The sequence below is a fragment of the Oncorhynchus mykiss genome, chromosome 32, assembly GCF_013265735.2.
Source record: "Oncorhynchus mykiss isolate Arlee chromosome 32, USDA_OmykA_1.1, whole genome shotgun sequence".
Classification (NCBI taxonomy): domain Eukaryota; kingdom Metazoa; phylum Chordata; class Actinopteri; order Salmoniformes; family Salmonidae; genus Oncorhynchus; species Oncorhynchus mykiss.
Window position 1 is genome coordinate 23392159 of NC_050572.1, and position 19097 is coordinate 23411255.

Here is a 19097-nt window from a genome sequence, read left to right on the forward strand (position 1 = left end):
TTAGTCAGGGAAGACCGAAGGGACCCTGTGTTTTAGTCAGGGAAGACCGAAGGGACCTTGTGTTTTAGTCAGGGAAGACCGAAGGGACCTTGTGTTTTAGTCAGGGAAGACCTAAGGGACCTTGTATTTTAGTCAGGGAAGACCGAAGGGACCTTGTGTTTCAGTCAGGGAAGACCGAAGGGGCCTTATGTTTTAGTCAGGGAAGACCGAAGGGACCTTGTGTTTTAGTCAGGGAAGACCAAAGGGACCCTGTGTTTTAGTCAGGGAAGACCGAAGGGGTCTTGTGTTTTAGTCAAGGAAGACCGAAGGGGCCTTGTGTTTCAGTCAGGGAAGATCGAAGGGGCCCTGTGTTTTAGTCAGGGAAGACCGAAGGGACCTTGTGTTTTAGTCAGGGAAGACCGAAGGGACCCTGTGTTTTAGTCAGGGAAGACCGAAGGGACCTTGTGTTTTAGTCAGGGAAGACCGAAGGGACCTTGTGTTTTAGTCAGGGAAGACCTAAGGGACCTTGTATTTTAGTCAGGGAAGACTTTAGGGACCTTGTGTTTTAGTCAGGGAAGACCGAAGGGACCTTGTATTTTAGTCAGGGAAGACCGAAGGGACCTTGTGTTTTAGTCAGGGAAGACCGAAGGGACCTTGTGTTTCAGTCAGGGAAGACCGAAGGGGCCTTATGTTTTAGTCAGGGAAGACCGAAGGGACCTTGTGTTTTAGTCAGGGAAGACCAAAGGGACCCTGTGTTTTAGTCAGGGAAGACCGAAGGGGTCTTGTGTTTTAGTCAAGGAAGACCGAAGGGGCCTTGTGTTTCAGTCAGGGAAGATCGAAGGGGCCCTGTGTTTTAGTCAGGGAAGACCGAAGGGGCCTTGTGTTTTAGTCAGGGAAGATCGAAGGGGCCTTGTGTTTTAGTCAGGGAAGACCGAAGTTTTAGAGACACAGTTTAGTCTCATTTCAACAATTTCATTCACCCTAATTTAATTAAGTTCAGAATAATGGAGACAATACGCATAGCTGACTTGAGAATTTAACATTGCAAATGATTAGAAGTGTGAGTTTATTTATAGAGGAATGAAGATGTGATTCACCTATATAGAATCCCAATTCAATATGTCTGAAATAGTTAATCTTAGTTTAAGATGATTAAATAATCCAACAATGAATAGAAGGTAATAGAAATGAGAGATGTCGATGGCATCCCTTCTCACTCCATTGTGTTATAAGGGAAATGTGAAGAACTCAATTGTCATAATTCAATTATGGACTGTGTGTTGTAATTGTATTTTACATTCTGGGAATTTTCTATTCTTTCTCGTTCGACTAAGATTCAGCATGTTAATATAGTAATTATCCGAAGATTCCTGAACCATAGAACACTGCCCACTAAAGAGTTCCCTAAGGAGGGAGGGAGTGTAAGTGTGTGTGTGTGTGCGCACGCATGTGTGTGTGTGTGTGTGTGTGTGTGTTGGTACTTCTCAATCAGTTCTCATATTATAAAAGTAATCAAGGTTCCCATTCACATCCGCCAGAGCTTGGTGCTGCCTGTTGCTGTGACGATGATTCCACACAGTCCTCTTATTGTAGCCGAATGGGGAAAGGCAGATTAACTAGAAGCGGAAGGTAAACCTTGGTGATTACTAGTCTAATGGTCTCTTCCTTTCTGAGGACAAGAATATCTAGATTGTATATTGAAAGATGTATGGTACACGAGGAATGCTATTTGAACTGAGAAAGGAAGATAACTTTTTACATAAAGTAGTAATATTGATGAGGGGAAACCCTAATAACACTAGTCTCTCTCTTTCTCTCCTCGGCTCTTCATCCTCCCTATTTCCTACCCCTTTTTTAAACCCTTCCTACCTCCCTCTTCTACTCACCACTCCCTATTCCCTACCCCTTTTCTAAACCCTTCCTACCTCCTTATTTTCACAACTTTCTATCTCTCTCTCATCCCCCTTTCAATCCCTACCTACAGACGCTGTGTATTATATTGATCCATTTAGCTATGTGGTGAACAAGCCCAGGTAGCCTTTTTGTCTAGATGTCTGATTTCTTCATTCATGGTGACCTTCCCATCATTCTTTGCCACTTACAGAGACAATATGTCTGCTGGATGTGGTGAGCTTGTTTTTACGGCTGCACCCTGTTGAATCAGACTTAGTTACTGGTAAATTAGATTACCTGGTGCTGCTCCACACAGTCAGATCCCATTTACACTGTCTTTCTTCCACATTAGTGTGTGTGTGTTTCCTGTGTGTATGTTGTGTGTGTGTGTGTGTGTGTGTGTGTGTGTGTGTGTGTGTGTGTGTGTGTGTGTGTGTGTGTGTGTGTGTGTGTGTGTGTGTGTGTGTGTGTGTGTGTGTGTGTGTGTGTGTGTGTGTGTGTGTGTGTGTGTGCGTGCGTGTATGTGCGTGCGTGTGTGTGTGTGAAATCTATGTGCGACAGAAATCTTTCCCCGCCTGGATGGAATGAGACAGGTTTAAACAGAGGATATGTCAAACGATGTCTGGTACTTTTCCATCAAGACACAGATGAGACCCAGCTGGGGGGGGTTCTCATGTGAGGTGTGTAAAATAATTATCTCTTTGATCGGTTGGAAGCTTGTTTCGCCTCTGTGGATTTTGTTGAATTGATTTCCAGACACTTGCTTGACGGGGAAAGGGAGGATGGGGGGGAAGAGGGGCTTTCTGAAAGGTGAGAAGGATGTTTTGGATTTCAACGGTTCGTGATTCAATACGTTTGTTGTTCATTTGCATTGCAAATAATGTACTTCTTGCAAGTCATGAATCTCTTCATTATTAAAGCATCTCGTGTATACGTACGTGTCTGTTGTCTTTCGACATTCACGTTTGTTTTACTGTCTTGACTGACTCCTACAAGCTTCAATTGTTTCCTCCCTGGGAGGACTTGTGATTAATAACACATAATCTACAGTTTTCTGTCAAACAAAGATGACACAAAAAGACAGTGAGTCAAAAGCATTAAGAATAATCATTGTCATTAACGAGATTTACATCATTTTGGTGACAGATTCATAAGAATATTTTAAAGTCAGCATAAAGAAAACATGCACATTTTCTCACCCCTGGTGTTTCCACCAAACAGACTTCTTGCGAATGATGATCAATACGTGATGAGGTATTGCACACATTTTCTCTTATGTTTTCATGTAAAGATTAAAAATCAAAAGGTCAATGTATTTCTGTAACATTTTCAATTCTACCGATATTTTTGGCACAAAACTGTTGTTTTAAATAGCAAATGTGCCGACTCTTGTCACATGTGCTCTAGCCAACAGCTCACAGATACAGTGTGGTTAGGCTACCTACATGATGAGATTGTTATGGATAAGAGCAAGAATATTTGTATTTGTCAAACAGCAGTCAAGCATCAATCTTCATATCACCAGAATAAGATCATCAGTATGTATTGGTAAGGAGCATCAAGCTCATCACATTGCATTTTCACCACCCTGTGAAGTTCATCATAACTTATTTCATCTGTAGCCTAATAAACTGCATGCTTTCCCAAGTCATAGTGGGAGGACCACACACCATGTCATAGCGTGACTTTACTTTCATATGATGGGCATTATATTAATATGTGCGTATAAAGTTGTTTCTACTACCATTTTTCGCATAATACATTTTACAGACACAAAAAAGATCCATGTCAAAGCACAAATTATCTGTCAGCATTTATAAAATTGTACCAAAACTTCCTGTTTCCATCAAAGCTGTCATTATTTTTTTTTATATGGTGTGACTTTACTCGCATAAAAACTGTGGATGGAAACATGGATATACAAACAATTTAACGATTTCCTCACCCAATCTATCGCATGGAAAATTTCCATTTCAACACCCCCTATACACACGCACACACACACACACACACACACACACACACACACACACACACACACACACACACACACACACACACACACACACACACACACACACACACACACACACACACACCCAGCCAGCCAGCCCCCATAGCGGCCCTCCCAGTCCCTCTTGACTGGACCTTATTGATCTTCTGTTGTCTGCTGATGAAAATGGATTTGTTTCCCCCAAGGGGCTCCAGACATGTCATCAGACTGGCTGCTCCTCTGGTTCCTCAAGTCACTATAGGATTTTTTTTATCACTGGTACAGATGGGAGAGTGGGGACCATGAAAGAGAGATGAGATGGGCTGGAATACAATGGTGTGAGAATAGGGGTTTCACAAAGATATTTGATCGGATGACCTGGGGTGAAGATAGGATGGGTGAAGATAAGGGGAGGGGTTTGTGGAAAGAGGGAAGGGGTAAAGGGTGGGGGTGATGAGGATAGGGGTAGAAGTGGGGGTTGTGCTGGCATCCTGGTCCTCCCATTACAAGGGGATTTTTCACTGTAAACAATGGCGAAACAAAAGAGGGATGGAGTGAGGATGAAATGGGGGTGTTGGTGGGTATGGGATGGAGTGAGGATGAAATGGGGGTGTTGGTGGGTATGGGATGGAGTGAGGATAAGGATGGGGGTAGTGGTGGGTATGGGATGGAGTGAGAATGAAATAGGGGTGTTGGTGGGTATGGGATGGAGTGAGGATAAGAGTGGGGGTTGTGGTGGGTATGGGATGGAGTGAGGATAAGGGTGGGGGTTGTGGTGGGTATGGGATGGAGTGAGGATAAGGGTGGGGGTTGTGGTGGGTATGGGATGGAGTGAGGATAAGGGTGGGGGTTGTGGTGGGTATGGGATGGAGTGAGGATAAGGGTGAGGGTTGTGGTGGGTGTGGGATGGAGTGAGGATGAAATGGGGATGTTGGTGGGTATGGGATGGAGTGAGGATGAAATGGGGGTGTTGGTGGGTATGGGATGGAGTGAGGATAAGGGTGGGGGTTGTGGTGGGTATGGGATGGAGTGAGGATAAGGGTGGGGGTTGTGGTGGGTATGGGATGGAGTGAGGATAAGGGTGAGGGTTGTGGTGGGTATGGGATGGAGTGAGGATGAAATGGGGATGTTGGTGGGTATGGGATGGAGTGAGGATAAGGATGGGGGTAGTGGTGGGTATGGGATGGAGTGAGGATAAGTGTGGGGGTTGTGGTGGGTATGGGATGGAGTGAGGATAAGTGTGGGGGTTGTGGTGGGTATGGGATGGAGTGAGGATAAGTGTGGGGGTGGTGGTGGGTATGGGATGGAGTGAGGATAAGGGTGGGGGTTGTGGTGGGTATGGGATGGAGTGAGGATAAGGGTGGGGGTTGTGGTGGGTATGGGATGGAGTGAGGATAAGTGTGGGGGTTGTGGTTGTGGTGATGTCCCACAGATTTAGATCAATACAGTGATGGTTCAGGATTCCACAATAACTAGCTCTTCTTCCCATCACTATGGCATTTTCCACTGATACAGATCGGTGGGACCAACAAGAGGGATGGGTTGAGATGAGGATAGGGGTAAGGGTGGGGGTTTCACTGAAACAGTGGGACTGACATAAGAGTGATGGGATGGGTTGAGGTGGGGTGAGGAGAGGGGTAAGGGTGGGGGTTTCACTGAAACAGTGGGACTGACATAAGAGTGATGGGATAGGTTGAGGTGGGGTGAGGAAAGAGGTAGTGGTGGGGGTTGGAGAGATCCATGCCATGATAGAGGGAGGTTATGCGATAGGATGGGGGTGAGGAGAAGAGTAGGAGTGGCAGTAGTGGTGGAGTACCACAGATTTAGATCGATACAGTCCTGGTGCAGGACCACAACACTATCTCATGTCCTAATGAGACCTTGAAAATACCTCAACTCTCTCTAAATCCTAAATCCCTTAAAGCCCTAAGTTGTTGTTTGTTTCCTTTTTAAGCCATTCAGGATGGTCCTAAATCCATTTTGAGACTTTCCGTGGTCAGGCATCCATATTCTGACCTTCAACATCCCAGAAATAGACCTTAGCTCAGTCTTATTTTTTTTTATTTTTTATTTTGCCTGTTATTCATATTCATCTCTCTCTCAGTACCAGTCATTCTGCCGACTCCAATGGTGTTATGTATTAAACATGTAGAATATGAATGACATTATGTCAGAGCATTGTGATCCAGGGATGTGTGTGTGTGTGTGTGTGTGTGTGTGTGTGTGTGTGTGTGTGTGTGTGTGTGTGTGTGTGTGTGTGTGTGTGTGTGTGTGTGTGTGTGTGTGTGTGTGTGTGTGTGTGTGTGTGTGTGTGTACGTGTGTGTACGTGTACGTGTGTGTGTCTGTGCGTGTGTGTGTGTGTGTGTGTGGGGACATTTATCAAGGACAGAATATTCCACCTCCGCAAAGATGACAAAGGGGTGATTATATTAATTAATACACATTTTAATCGATTGTGCAAACAGATCCTCAAGGAAGATGGATTCTTTTAATTATGCTATTGGACCAAAAAACACATCTGGCTAATTAATCTGTATGGGCCAAATAATGATGATTCACACTTCTAAAATATATATAATAATCTATTGAGCTCACCGGCAACGAATGAATCTATTATTATGGTGGGAGATTATAATACGGTGTTAAGTACCTCAATGGATCGTAAAAGAAATCACACTACAAACTATCCCCCTCATGCACTTAAGGAGATCACGAATATCATGGATACATTAGAACTAGTGGCTATATGGAGGCTGAAAACCCTGACCTAATGAGATATACATGGAGGAGGTTAAATCAAGCTAGCTGTCTTGACTACTTCCTGGTTTTATTCTTGCTGGCATCAAAAGTTTAAAAAGCTTTTAATAGGAGAACAAATGCGATCGGACCACCATCGAATTGGCCTCCATTATACTCTTACAGAATTTCCATGTGGACGGGGATATTGGAAATTTAATTTGGATGACAATATGTTCTTAACGAAGACATGAGTATATAAATAATTCAGAATTGACTTTTTTCTGCACCACACAGGTACAGCAGATCCCCTTATTGTATTGGATGCTTTTACATGTACTTTTAGAGGCCATTCACTACAATGCTCATCATTAAAACAAAAGCAGTTTAGGGCAAAAGAGAATAGACTAATAAAGGAAATAGAGGAATTAACAGCGTAGGTAGATGGTAATGGAAACTGTACTATAGAGGAACAAAATAGGTAAGAGGAAAAACAAATAATTCAAGGAACTTGTTCAACAACGATCAAGTGTAATGTATAAAAATAAAGCTAATTGGATGGAAAATTGTGAAAAATGCACAACATGATGTAAAGCTTTCTTTCCTAATAATAATAATAATGATGTAAAATATACAAATTTACAGAAAGACCTGTGTGAAGGCCAACTTACAGAAGAGGAACTTTTTGAGGCAATTAAATATTTTCAGTCTGGAAAAACACCACGTCTTGATGGTACCAGTAGAGGTATTTTAGTCCTTTTTTTTATGTATTCAAAGATCCATTATTATCATGTTTTAATTACTCTTATACAAATGGTAGACTTCCAGGTACTCAACAAGAAGGTTTGATTGTATTACTACTAAAACAGGACCCAGGTGGTAAGTATAAAGATCCAGTCCATTTAAAAATCTGGAGGCCTCTTATGCTTCACTGTTGTGAAGCGAAAATCCTGGCAAAATGCATGAACATAGAATAAAAAAGTTTTTTCCAGATATTGTTCATCCTGATCAGACAGTTTTTTTTACAATGACGATATATTGGAGATAATATACGGCAATTACTTGTAACAACTGAACATCAAAGATACAGTACCAGTACTGGTCTTCATAGCAGATTTCGAAAAGGCGTTTGATAAAGTATGACTAGAATTTATATATAAATGCCTGGATTACTTTAATTTCGGTGAATCTCTTATACAATGGGTTAAAGTTATGTACAGCAACCCCAGATGTAAAATAGTAAATACTGGTTACTTCTCAGAAAGTATTGAGCTTTAAGAGGAGTAAAACAAGGCTGTCCGTTGTCTCCATATCTATTTATTATGGCCATTGAAACGCTAGCTATAAAATTAGATCCATCAAGAACTTCAAGGGGATATAAATCCAGGGGATAAAAACAAAAGTATCAATGTAGATCCATGACTCAATACTTTTCTTTAAGTCCTCAATCTAGATTCCTGCACAGTCTCATTGAAGATCTTGATCGTTTTTATAGCCTCTTTGGACTAAAACCTAATTATGACAAGTGTACCATATTACGTATTGGATCGTTAAAAGACACAGTGTTTACACTACCTTGTAGTTTACCAATAAAATGGGCAGATGGTGAAGCAGACATTCTTGGCATTCACATATCGAAAATATAAAGGAACTTACCACAATCAATTTCAATAGAAACTTAGCAAAAATAGATAAGATTCTGCAACCATGGAGAGGTAAATACTTGTCTTTTTATGGAAAAATCACATTGATTAAAATTAAATTAACTATTTGGTCCTATTACAGTTCACTTACTTACTTACTAATCGTGCTACATAATCCAGCCGACTCATTATTCAAATCATATGAGTAAAAAATATTTAATTTTCTTTGGAACCCTAAGCCAGACAAAATTGAATTTGCCTATTTACATAATGAATATTAGTTTTGGCACTAAAATTATTCAATATGAAAGCTTTTAACCACTCACTAAAAGCTTCACTCATACATAAATTATTCTTAAACCCAAAATGGTTCTCCTGTAGTTTATTAAGAAAGACTCCTCCTTTGTTAAAAAAAATTGCCTTTTTAACTTTATACAGATTACAACTTCTCATTTCCAACTAATTTAAATTTAATTTTGTTTAAAGCCCTTTTCATACTAAGCTGTTTACAATTTTAGTTTTATCCTCCAGAAAAGATAGAACAAATGTTACAACAAATGTTATGGTTAAACTCAAATATCCTCAATGGGATCGGTGTCCTTATCCTTGCTTCAGGTCCTGAGCTACATGCAGTTCGATTTGTGTATGTCACTTTAGGCGCCAACGGGTCAGATCCTTAAGAGGATGTACTGATTGATAAAAAAAATATTTCAATGGATTTTTTTAAATCTGTATTATTATATTTATTAATGATATTATGAATAGAAACGGAGGAGTTATGTCACATATGCAGCTATCGAAAATATATGGGAATGTCTGCTCAATCCAAACTGGAGGAGGCAAGTGGAAAAGGGAGAAGGTAGGGAACTTGTTTGCCTGCCATATTTGAAAGATACATGGCACATGGTTTATGAACTGGTACACAACACTTTGAATTTTTAAATGTAAATTATTATATAAAATTCTTGCCACTAACAGAATGGTATATACAGTTGAAGTTGGACGCCCTGAACTTGGGCGCCCTGAAGCCTCCTTCACAACAATTCAACCACTCTCCTTGAAGTTCTTGATGATCCGACAAATGGTTAATTTAGGTGCAATCTTACTGGCAGCAATATCCTTGCCTGTGAAGCCCTTTTTGTGCAAAGCAATGATGACGGCACGTGTTTCCTTGGAGGTAACCATGGATGACAGAGGTAGAACAATGATTCCAAGCACCACCCAACTTTTGAAGCTTACAGTCTGTTATTCGAACTCAATCAGCATGACAGAGTGATCTCCAGCCTTGTCCTCGTCAACACTCACACCTGTGTTAACGAGAGAATCACTGACATGATGTCAGCTGGTCCTTTTGTGGCAGGGCTGAAATGCAGTGGAAATGTTTTTGGGGGATTCAGTACATTTGCATGGCAAATTAATTGCAATTTATCTGATCACTCTTCATAACATTCTGGAGTATATGCAAATTGCCATCATACAAACTGAGGCTGCAGACTTTGTGAAAATTAATATTTGTGTCATTCTCAAAACTTTATGGCCACAACTGTGCACTCAATTAGTATTTGGTAGCATTGCCTTTAAAATTGTTTAACTTGGGTCAAATGTTTCAGGTAGCCTTCCACAAGCTTCCCACAATAAGTTGGGTGAATTTTGACCCATTCCTACTGACAGAGTTGGTGTAACTGAGTCAGGTTTGTAGGTCTCCTTGCTCGCACACACTTTTTCAGTTCTGCCCACAAATGTTCTATAGGATTTGTGATAGCCACTCCAATACCTTGACTTTGTTGTCCTTAAAACATTTCGCCACAACTTTGGAAGTATGCTTGGGGTCATTGTCCATTTGGAAGACCCATTTGCGACCAAGCTTTAACTTCCCGACTGATGTCATGAGATGTTGCTTCAATATTTCCACGTCATTTTTCTTCCTCATGAAGCCATCTATTTTGTGAAGTGCACCAGTCCCTCCTGCAGCACAGCACCCCCACAACATGATTCTGCCACCCCCGTGCTTCACGGTTGGGATGGTTTTCTTCGGCTTGCAAGCCTCCCACTTTTTCCTCCAAACATAACGATGGTCATTATGGCCAAACACTTCTATTTTTGTTTCATCAGACCAGAGGACATTTCTCCAGAAAGTTTGATCTTTGTCCCTATGTGCCATTGCAAACCGTAGTCTGGCTTTTTTATGCCAGTTTGGAGCAGTGGCTTCTTCCTTGCTGAGCAGCCTTTCAGGTTATGTCGATATAGGACTCGTTTAACTGTGTATAGAGAAACTTTTGTACCTGTTTCCTCCAGAATCTTCACAAGGTCCTTTGCTGTTGTTTTGGGATTGATTTGCACTTTTCACACCAAAGTACATTCATCTCTAGGAGACAGAACGCGTCTCCTTCCTGAGCGGTATGACGGCTGCATGGTCCCATGGTGTTTATACTTGTGTACTATTGTTTGTACAGAGTAACGTGGTACCTTCAGGCATTTGGAAATTGCTCCCAAGGATGAACCAGACTTGTGGAGGTATTTTTTCTGAGGTCTTGGCTGATTTCTTTAGATTTTCCCATGATGTCAAGCAAAGAGGCACTGCGTTTGATGGTAGGCCTTGAAATACATCCACACTTCTAATTGACTCAAATGAGGTCAATTAGCCAGAAGCTTCTAAAGCCATGACATAATTTTCTGGAATTTGCCAAGCTGTTTAAAGGCACAGTCAACTTAGTGTATGTAAACTTTTGACCCACTGGAATTGTGATACAGTGAATTATAAGTGAAATAATGTCTGTAAACTTTTTTCGGGAAAGTTGCTTGTGTCATGCACAAAGTAGATGTCCTAACCAACTTGCAAAACCTATAGTTTGTTAACAAGAAATGTGTGGAGTTGTTGAAAATGAGTGTTAATGACTCCAACCTAAGTGTATGTAAACCTCCGACTTCAACTGTATTTTGGGCATACAACAATCTCAGCTCTGTAGATTTTGCTGTGAAGAGACAGAGTTCAGGAATGGTTAAAAAAAATCCCTACATTCACTTAAAATTAACCTTACAAATAGCAGTGTTGGGGATTTGGAAAGCCATAGTCAATCAATAAATAATATAATAATACTCGTCGGAAAGATTTTCATCTTTAGCTCACAATCTGTGGACACTAAAAGTTTAGAAAGGTTCAAAATGTAAAACATCACAGCACAATTAAAAAAAATATGTTACATGGAAACCAAACAAGGGTGATCTATGGTGAATGGTGGGATGGTCTGAGAGTGGCTGAGGGGCGGGATTAAAGAGCTGAGGTCTATGGTGATAGGTGGGATGGTCTGAGAGTGGCTGAGGGGTGGGATTAAAGAGCTGAGGTCTATGGTGATAGGTGGGATGGTCTGAGAGTGGCTGAGGGGCGGGATTAAAGAGCTCAGGTCTATGGTGATAGGTGGGATGGTCTGAGAGTGGCTGAGGGGTGGGATTAAAGAGCTGATGTTTGGTAATGTATTATTGTAATGTGACTGCTTTATATAAAAGTACCATGTATGTAAAATGTGTATGTAAAATGTGTATGTATAATATGTAGCAGAAAAGATTTTTAAAAAACTAAAAAGAGATTTGTCCTCCGAAGATGGGGTTGGTGGATGAGTTAATTTTTAAAAAGTTTCAGAAAAAAAAGATGACAATGATTCAGTATCTGTTGTCTTAATGTCTGTGTGACACAGTTGGTGATACACAAGGTTTTATCCAGCTAGCTTATGTATTAGAGATGCAGTCATTTGGATATGAGCTCATTTTTATTCCATGTACGCTGTCATGAGTAAAAGATTAAACTAATGCCCCACTGCCTGAATTTGAATTTAAATTGGTGCAAATATTCACTTTAATTCATATGTTCTTGGTTTGAAAGAAGTTTTTAATTCCCCCGGCTTGCTCCCTCATGTCTAATGGCTCTGTCGTCTGCCTGCTTGTTTGTCTGAGAAAGCGAACCAATCTTTCATGATGGTGTAAACATTTATCATAATACCCAATGCGTATTTTCCCTTCAGACTTGGTGAATATGTGGACAAGTATTATGTGGTTTGTGTACTCTTATAGGTTTGTCTGTTAAACTCCCTTTCTCCTTACATAACCAATATCTGGGTTTTATTTATTATTTTTATTGAACCTTTATTTACTCGGCAACTCAGTTAAGAATAAATTATTATTTACAACGGCCTACACCAGCCAAACCCTAACCAGGACGACACTGGGCCAAATGTGCGCCGCCCTATGGGACTCTTGATTGCGGCCGATTGTGATACAGCCCAGGATCGAACCAGGGTCTGTAGTGCCGCCTCTTGCACTGTGATTCAGTGTCTTAGACCGCTGGCCACTCGGGAGCTAGGTGTCTAGGTGAACAAATGCGCCAGATCTGATTTTGCAATGTGATTTTGTGGATGATATCGGCACATGATACGGACTGTATATTGTATTGTATGTGCATGTAACAGATATGGACACCTTCACATTCTAAGTATCCTCAGCTAGCCTCATACTGTGTCTCCTGTCTCCCTGTGCCTCCAGGTGAGTATGTGGACCGCCAGTTATGCCGTGATGCCATCCTTCCCATGCCCGTCATCTGTGAGGTGCCTTGCCCCAAGGACTGTGTGCTCAGTCCCTGGACCACCTGGTCCCTGTGCTCACACACCTGCTCCGGGAAGAACACAGAGGGAAGGCAGATGAGAGCACGCTCTGTACTGGCCTACAGCGCTGGGGAAGGTGAGACTACAATCACACAACGCACAGCGTCAGACCTGGTCCCAGACCTGTCTGTGTAGTACAGCTGACTCATATGGTTGTTGTCATGCCAAACATAGGAGTTGACCAATGGGAGTTGGCAAGACCGCACTAACGGATCTGGGACCAGGCCACACAGCATCAGACCGGGGTTCAAATAGTATCTATTTTCTTTCAAGTACATTGATGATTGATAGAGCCTGTCTGTAGTGCATGCAGCTGGACAGGGTTTTCACTTTTCTATTGGTTCTGTTGCACCAGATGAGCTCAATCATGTGCAGCTAAAATATTGGAAAGATAACATTTTCTTCATTTGATCCCAGGTCTGCACAGCATGCAGGAGAGTATCTGGTATCTCATATGAGGCTGCTGAAGCAAGCATTTCACCATGCCCTCAGTCTTTGCTTCTCTCTGCCTCTCTTCTATGTTCCAACAGCCAAATAGTATAAATGATTCTGTATGTTCCTCCTCCACAGCGACTGCTCAGGTTGTAGCCTGGGTTACTGTGATGCAGGGTAAGGTTGTGTGATGTGACATAGTCACAAGGAATAACAAGCTTGAATAGTGTAGGATATATGGCTGTACAACTCTCTAGAGCTACATTTTCAATGTTTAGGCTCAAAGAATCTGAGCGTTGTTGTGAAGTGCTTGGAGCCCTAGTGCATAGTATTATTTATTGCACCTTTCATAAATGTATGGATGGTCACAAAGAAATCATAACAACTTTGCGTTTACCTTCCTTTAAGGACTATCGCAGGTGCCCAAGGTTCCTGCGCTCTTCGGTACTATCATTTCTTATTCCCTTAGAATGCAGTGTTCCCATAGATGTAGTTATTCAGCCCTGTAGATGTTATAAGTCGATGTATGTAGTCGATATATGGTTACCTGCGTACCAATCTATTTCCCCTCACTGCCTGCTCAGCATAATGTTATGCTTGTACTATGTAAAACTTGTAGTGACCCTCAACAGCGCAGTGCTAGTAAAGAACATTCCTTTGTGTTAAGTGCTATCAGAAACCTTAACGAGAGGAGGCTGAAACCCTAAGGAGAAGAGAAGTGTGGAAGGGGGAGTCTGGTCAGTAATGGAACAAGTGCCTCTGGGTTAGCGTCTTACCGTCTAAGCTGCCAGTCACGACCTGAGAACCCATCTCTATACAACCCACTCTAGGCTGTGTGATTGCCTGGCAGTAGATCAGCATGTTGTAGTGTATTTTATAGTACTGCTATGATTTTAACGGTTCTTGTAGATATCCTCCACTGGACTATAGCAAGACAATGAGTATAGTTAATGTGATTATTGTGGATAGTCAGATTAATATAATAGTTTGATTAAAATGTTTACATGCTTAGGTAGAATAACAATTTCCCTAATAATCCCTACACATCTGAAATCAGGCTACCTGATGGACTCTGATAAATGCAGAAAATCTGCAATCAAAATAAATGTTCTACCACAGCTGCCAGGTTATTTCTTGGAAATGTATTTGATTCTGGGCACGAACATATAAAGTACGTATGTGAAAACTACTTCTTATGAGGCATACATTCAGTTGTTCCGAACACACTTCACTCGCGCTAAAGAGGGAGGCTCGCTCGGGTGCTGCTAGCTCATGTGCAGATCAAATACACAGCTGGAACACCGATTAAGGTGTTTACTGTACGTGTCCTAATCATTTGAAAGATTGCTCAGAAAACCAGGTGTTTTAATTAGGCGTATGCTTACTTTCATTTTGTCCTGACGCCGATTAAGAAATGCAGAGTAAGGTATTTACATGACTAACAACTGGGTAATTGCAACTCAGGGAGAAGTGGGGTTGAGCCCGTAGAGTAATTACAACAGGCCATGTTAGGACACTCTCGTAATATCACAAAGGATTAGCCGAGGTAGCTTGACCCACTAGCTACAGTTCTGTTAATAGCAACTGTAGGGAGACTTGGCCTTGTTTTACATGTTGTGAAAGGTTATAGGGACTTTGACTCGAAGAGCTCTGTAACGTAACATGGAGGCAAAGGAGGCACTTTATTGTAAAGGATGTAAGAAAACATAATATAACCTCTGCATGATTTTCATGGTTAGAGACCTTTTACAAGACTTGTAAAGAGAATAATGGCACTACCAGCAAAGCAGATGTTCAATCATCCACACTGAGTCAGAGTTCAATAGTTTTATTAGAAACACTGAAACATTCAAATACAGCTTTACAATGTCATTCATTAACCATAGTAGTAATAATGACACAACATACCTGACTAACTAATGTCTCTTGGAGGAAAAATGTCAATAGCATCCTTTAGAAATGACCCGTTGAAGGACATGCTCCCAAAGTGGCTACAGAGGTCAATTATATATCTTCACTGTGTGGCTTTTGAAGACAGAAGCATTTCCTTATGTAAGCGTCACCAGTTCTCCCCTGCTCCACCAATGATTGGCTGATCTCAGTCTTTCTCCAGCATTGAATGGAGGATCGCGGTGGTTATGTCCTTCTCTTTCATTGGCTGGTGGATCTCATTGATTGGCCACTGGATCGCATTGATTGGTAATGGTTGACCTTCCCTTCGGGGCCTGGTATCCCAGCTTGACAGAGCCTGCTAATGTTTGACATCCCATCGTGGTGAGGGGTGGTTAAGGGTCACACACACAGATACAACACACACACATGACAACGATCTGTGGTAGTTATGGAAAAGGGGTCACATGTGGTCCACCTGGTGTCCAAGATACTGTCAGACCCCGGGTCAACTCATCTCCGTTGTCTCCATCTCCATGACTGCTTTCCCCCAAGGGACAATATTGGTTTATTTAGCTCTGGCACTGCTGTACTAACGTTTTTAACTCAATGAGTGGAACCAAAAATAGAAGTTAATCTTTAGAGCACAAGACACAGATGTATCAATTGAATGGAAGTGGAGAAGGCTTGGATGATCAGAGACAAACAGCTTAACTTACTCACTTTCTCGTTATGATAAGATGACAATGTTGTCAGCTCTGGCTCAATAGTCAGTGCAACTTACGAAGCTTAGAAAATAAACCCTATTGGCTGAGCTGTCTTGTTCCCAGTGAATCAAGGCAAACCACACTCATGTAACTGAGTATTTGTATTTATTAGGGATCCCCATTAGTATCTCCTGTATTTGAATGTGGTGTTTGTGCTTCTGCTTCCTCTTTGGGGTCTTGTTGACAACTGCTGTTGGGGTTTATAGATACGTTTGATTGATTGATCATTTGGTTGTTGTGTATTTGACAGGCGGGGTCCAGTGCCCCAACAGCAGTGCTCTCCAGGAGGTGCGGAGCTGCAACGACCACCCTTGTACTGTGTACCACTGGCAGACAGGGCCCTGGGGGCAGTGTATCGAGGACACCTCGGTCCCCTCTGCCAACTCCACAGGGGCTCGGGCCGGAGTTGGGGGAGGGGACTCCTCGTGCTCTGTGGGGATGCAGACACGGAAGGTCATCTGTGTACGGGTCAATGTGGGACAGGTGCCACCCAAAAAGTAAGAGTCTCTCCTTCAAAATAAGAGTTTATTTTTTCTAAGTAAGAATTCCACCTTCAAAGTAAAAATAATAATAACACATGGTATTTATATAGCGCTTTTTAAGCACCCAAAGTTGTAAGAGTAAAAGTTTTTCCTTCAAAGATAACTGAATACCAACATAAGTAGTATATGAATATAATATTTGTGTAAAGTGAGAGAGGAATATTTCTGTTCAAGCAAATTACAGAAAGTAAATGCGAGTAGAACGGTTATGCTTATGCTGATTTGGCATAATACGTATGCAGGGTTCAATAAGCCTTTGCTAAGCATAAATCAAAGCACCAATGCACAGAGCATTTGTCCCAGTATCTGTCTATGGAAGGAACAAAATCCTATTGTTACCACTGTCTGACTGGCTGCATAGCTGTGAGCTGATGGGTTCCCTGACAGGTTTCTGCCTAGGTTCCAGACATTTGTTCTAAAGCATCTGGGTTCTCCCTCCCTACCACCCTTAGGGCATTTTAGGGACTTGAATTATATTGAATTATCTATTTATTTATTCAGCTTTAATAGAAGCATTATTCTGGCAGGATGAGCTGGAGCTACTAGGCTGACTGGGGACGGGCTAGATCCCATGCTGGGTATGGAAATGAGCCTCAGACAGTTTTATTCCGGCAGTTTCTGATTCTCCCATCCAGGGTTTTATTTTACCTAGCTACCACTTCATACTAGCACACAATGCTGCTCATAGTTACAGCTGCTGAACTACTATCACTTAATACATGACACATAACTTAACGCACCCACTAGGTTTGGAACAATATACTAATATACCGTGATATCAAATAATGAAATCGTATAATGTCATGACTGAAACGTGTATGATATGCTAATGTGTTCATTACCATTTAGAACATGAACAAGTTAACACTGTTACAGTGGGGATATGGTATTCAAAGCAATGTACAGTAGGGGCTCAATCTGCAGCCCTAAAACCAATGATTCACAATATACTGGGAGAATCCCTGCAGCATTCCTTAGACCAATGATCCCGTACTGATATATACCGGAAGCGGTGATATTATGTTGACCAGACAAATATGCATTCGTTAACAGAAGCGGTATAAGCACACATCTCGACACATTTAGATTATGACACATTTAAGCACCCAAGTCTCAGCTGAACACAGCGCAGTATGGTTATTTTGGCTCTATCATGTGTCTGTGCATATGCATCTAGCACAGGGGAGTCAAACTCATTCCATGGAGGGCCTAGAGTCGGCCTGTTTTAGTCGTTTTCCTTTCAATTAAGACTTAGACAACCAGGTGAGGGGAGTTCCTTACTAATTAGTGACCTTAATTCATCAATCAAGTACAAGGGAGGAGCAAAAACCCGCGGACACTCGGCCCGCCGTGGGAGGAGTTTGACACGTGATCTAGATGATGTGATTTCATGTAATTTCAGGTGTCCGGAGAGTATTCGTCCTGAGACAGTCAGGCCTTGCCTCCTGCCATGTAAAAGAGACTGCAGCGTCACCCCCTACAGCGACTGGAGCGCCTGCCCTGCCATATGCAAAGCAGGTACCCACTAGCCTTTTCAAACTTCTCAAGAATACACAGATATAGAACAATGTACAACTGAACAACACATTCAAGTACACACATATATTGTTTGTTGTCTATGGCAAAAATGCAACTATGTCAAGAGATGTACAATATGCCAAGCAGGTACAGCCTATTATTCTCAAGTATAGATTACAGTACACACAGATACAGAGCAGTCTGTCCATGGCACAAAATGCTCAAGAGATGTAGCCTATGCCTTGTGGTTTTGAAATGAGCACACGCTTCAAAGCACTTGAAGGAACTCCTTACAACAGAGAATGCTAAATAATAGTGGGTCTGTCGTTAAGTGTTAGCTTTCTGGTTTCTACAGGCCTGACAAATCTGATAAACAAAACACTTGCACAGTTATGGAATGGTTACTCTTCTCCTCATCATATGTTTCAGTTTGAGCTGAGAAAACAATTAGCTAAGTCAGAACCATAACAGGAACCAACGAACGCGCATTGTTGCTTGGCAACATTTTTCTATATCAAGAACTAGTACAAATGCAGCTAATCAGCTAAAAGTGCTGTGCCATTTATGAAGCAATTTGCTGCAACACTGCAACAACCTCTTTGTGAGCTAGAACACACTTGTTAGGAAACATCTTTCTGTGATTTCAGGAGTGAGTGTTATATTCATGAAATACTTGACATGATTACTCTACAGAAACATCTGCTAAGCAATACTTTATAGAGTCTAAAGAACAGTCCCTCGGCTTGTTTTCAGAGTCTTCTATCCTTTAATCTCTCTGCTAGTAATCTTACTGGTATTATTTCACATTTGGCACACAGGTCATCTGGCTTTACTATGAGTATTTAGTCATGGATTTATCCTTCTCCAATGAGAACAGATCCTACCATATAAATACAGTATCTACAGTGCCTTGCGAAAGTATTCGGCCCCCTTGAACTTTGCGACCTTTTGCCACATTTCAGGCTTCAAACATAAAGATATAAAACTGTATTTTTTTGTGAAGAATCAACAACAAGTGGGACACAATCATGAAGTGGAACGACATTTATTG

At 41.6% G+C, this 19097-nt stretch overlaps 1 protein-coding gene across 1 annotated transcript in view; it reads left to right on the top strand.

Annotated features, from left to right (window-relative positions):
• LOC110489408 (thrombospondin type-1 domain-containing protein 7A) overlaps nt 1-19097 on the top strand; it is a 169279-nt gene that overhangs the window by 91589 nt on the left and 58593 nt on the right. Inside the window, exons 7-9 of the mRNA XM_036971022.1 lie at nt 12779-12973; nt 16237-16483; nt 17931-18046. Coding sequence (XP_036826917.1) covers nt 12779-12973; nt 16237-16483; nt 17931-18046 — 558 coding nt within the window. The remainder of the gene's footprint in view (nt 1-12778; nt 12974-16236; nt 16484-17930; nt 18047-19097) is intronic.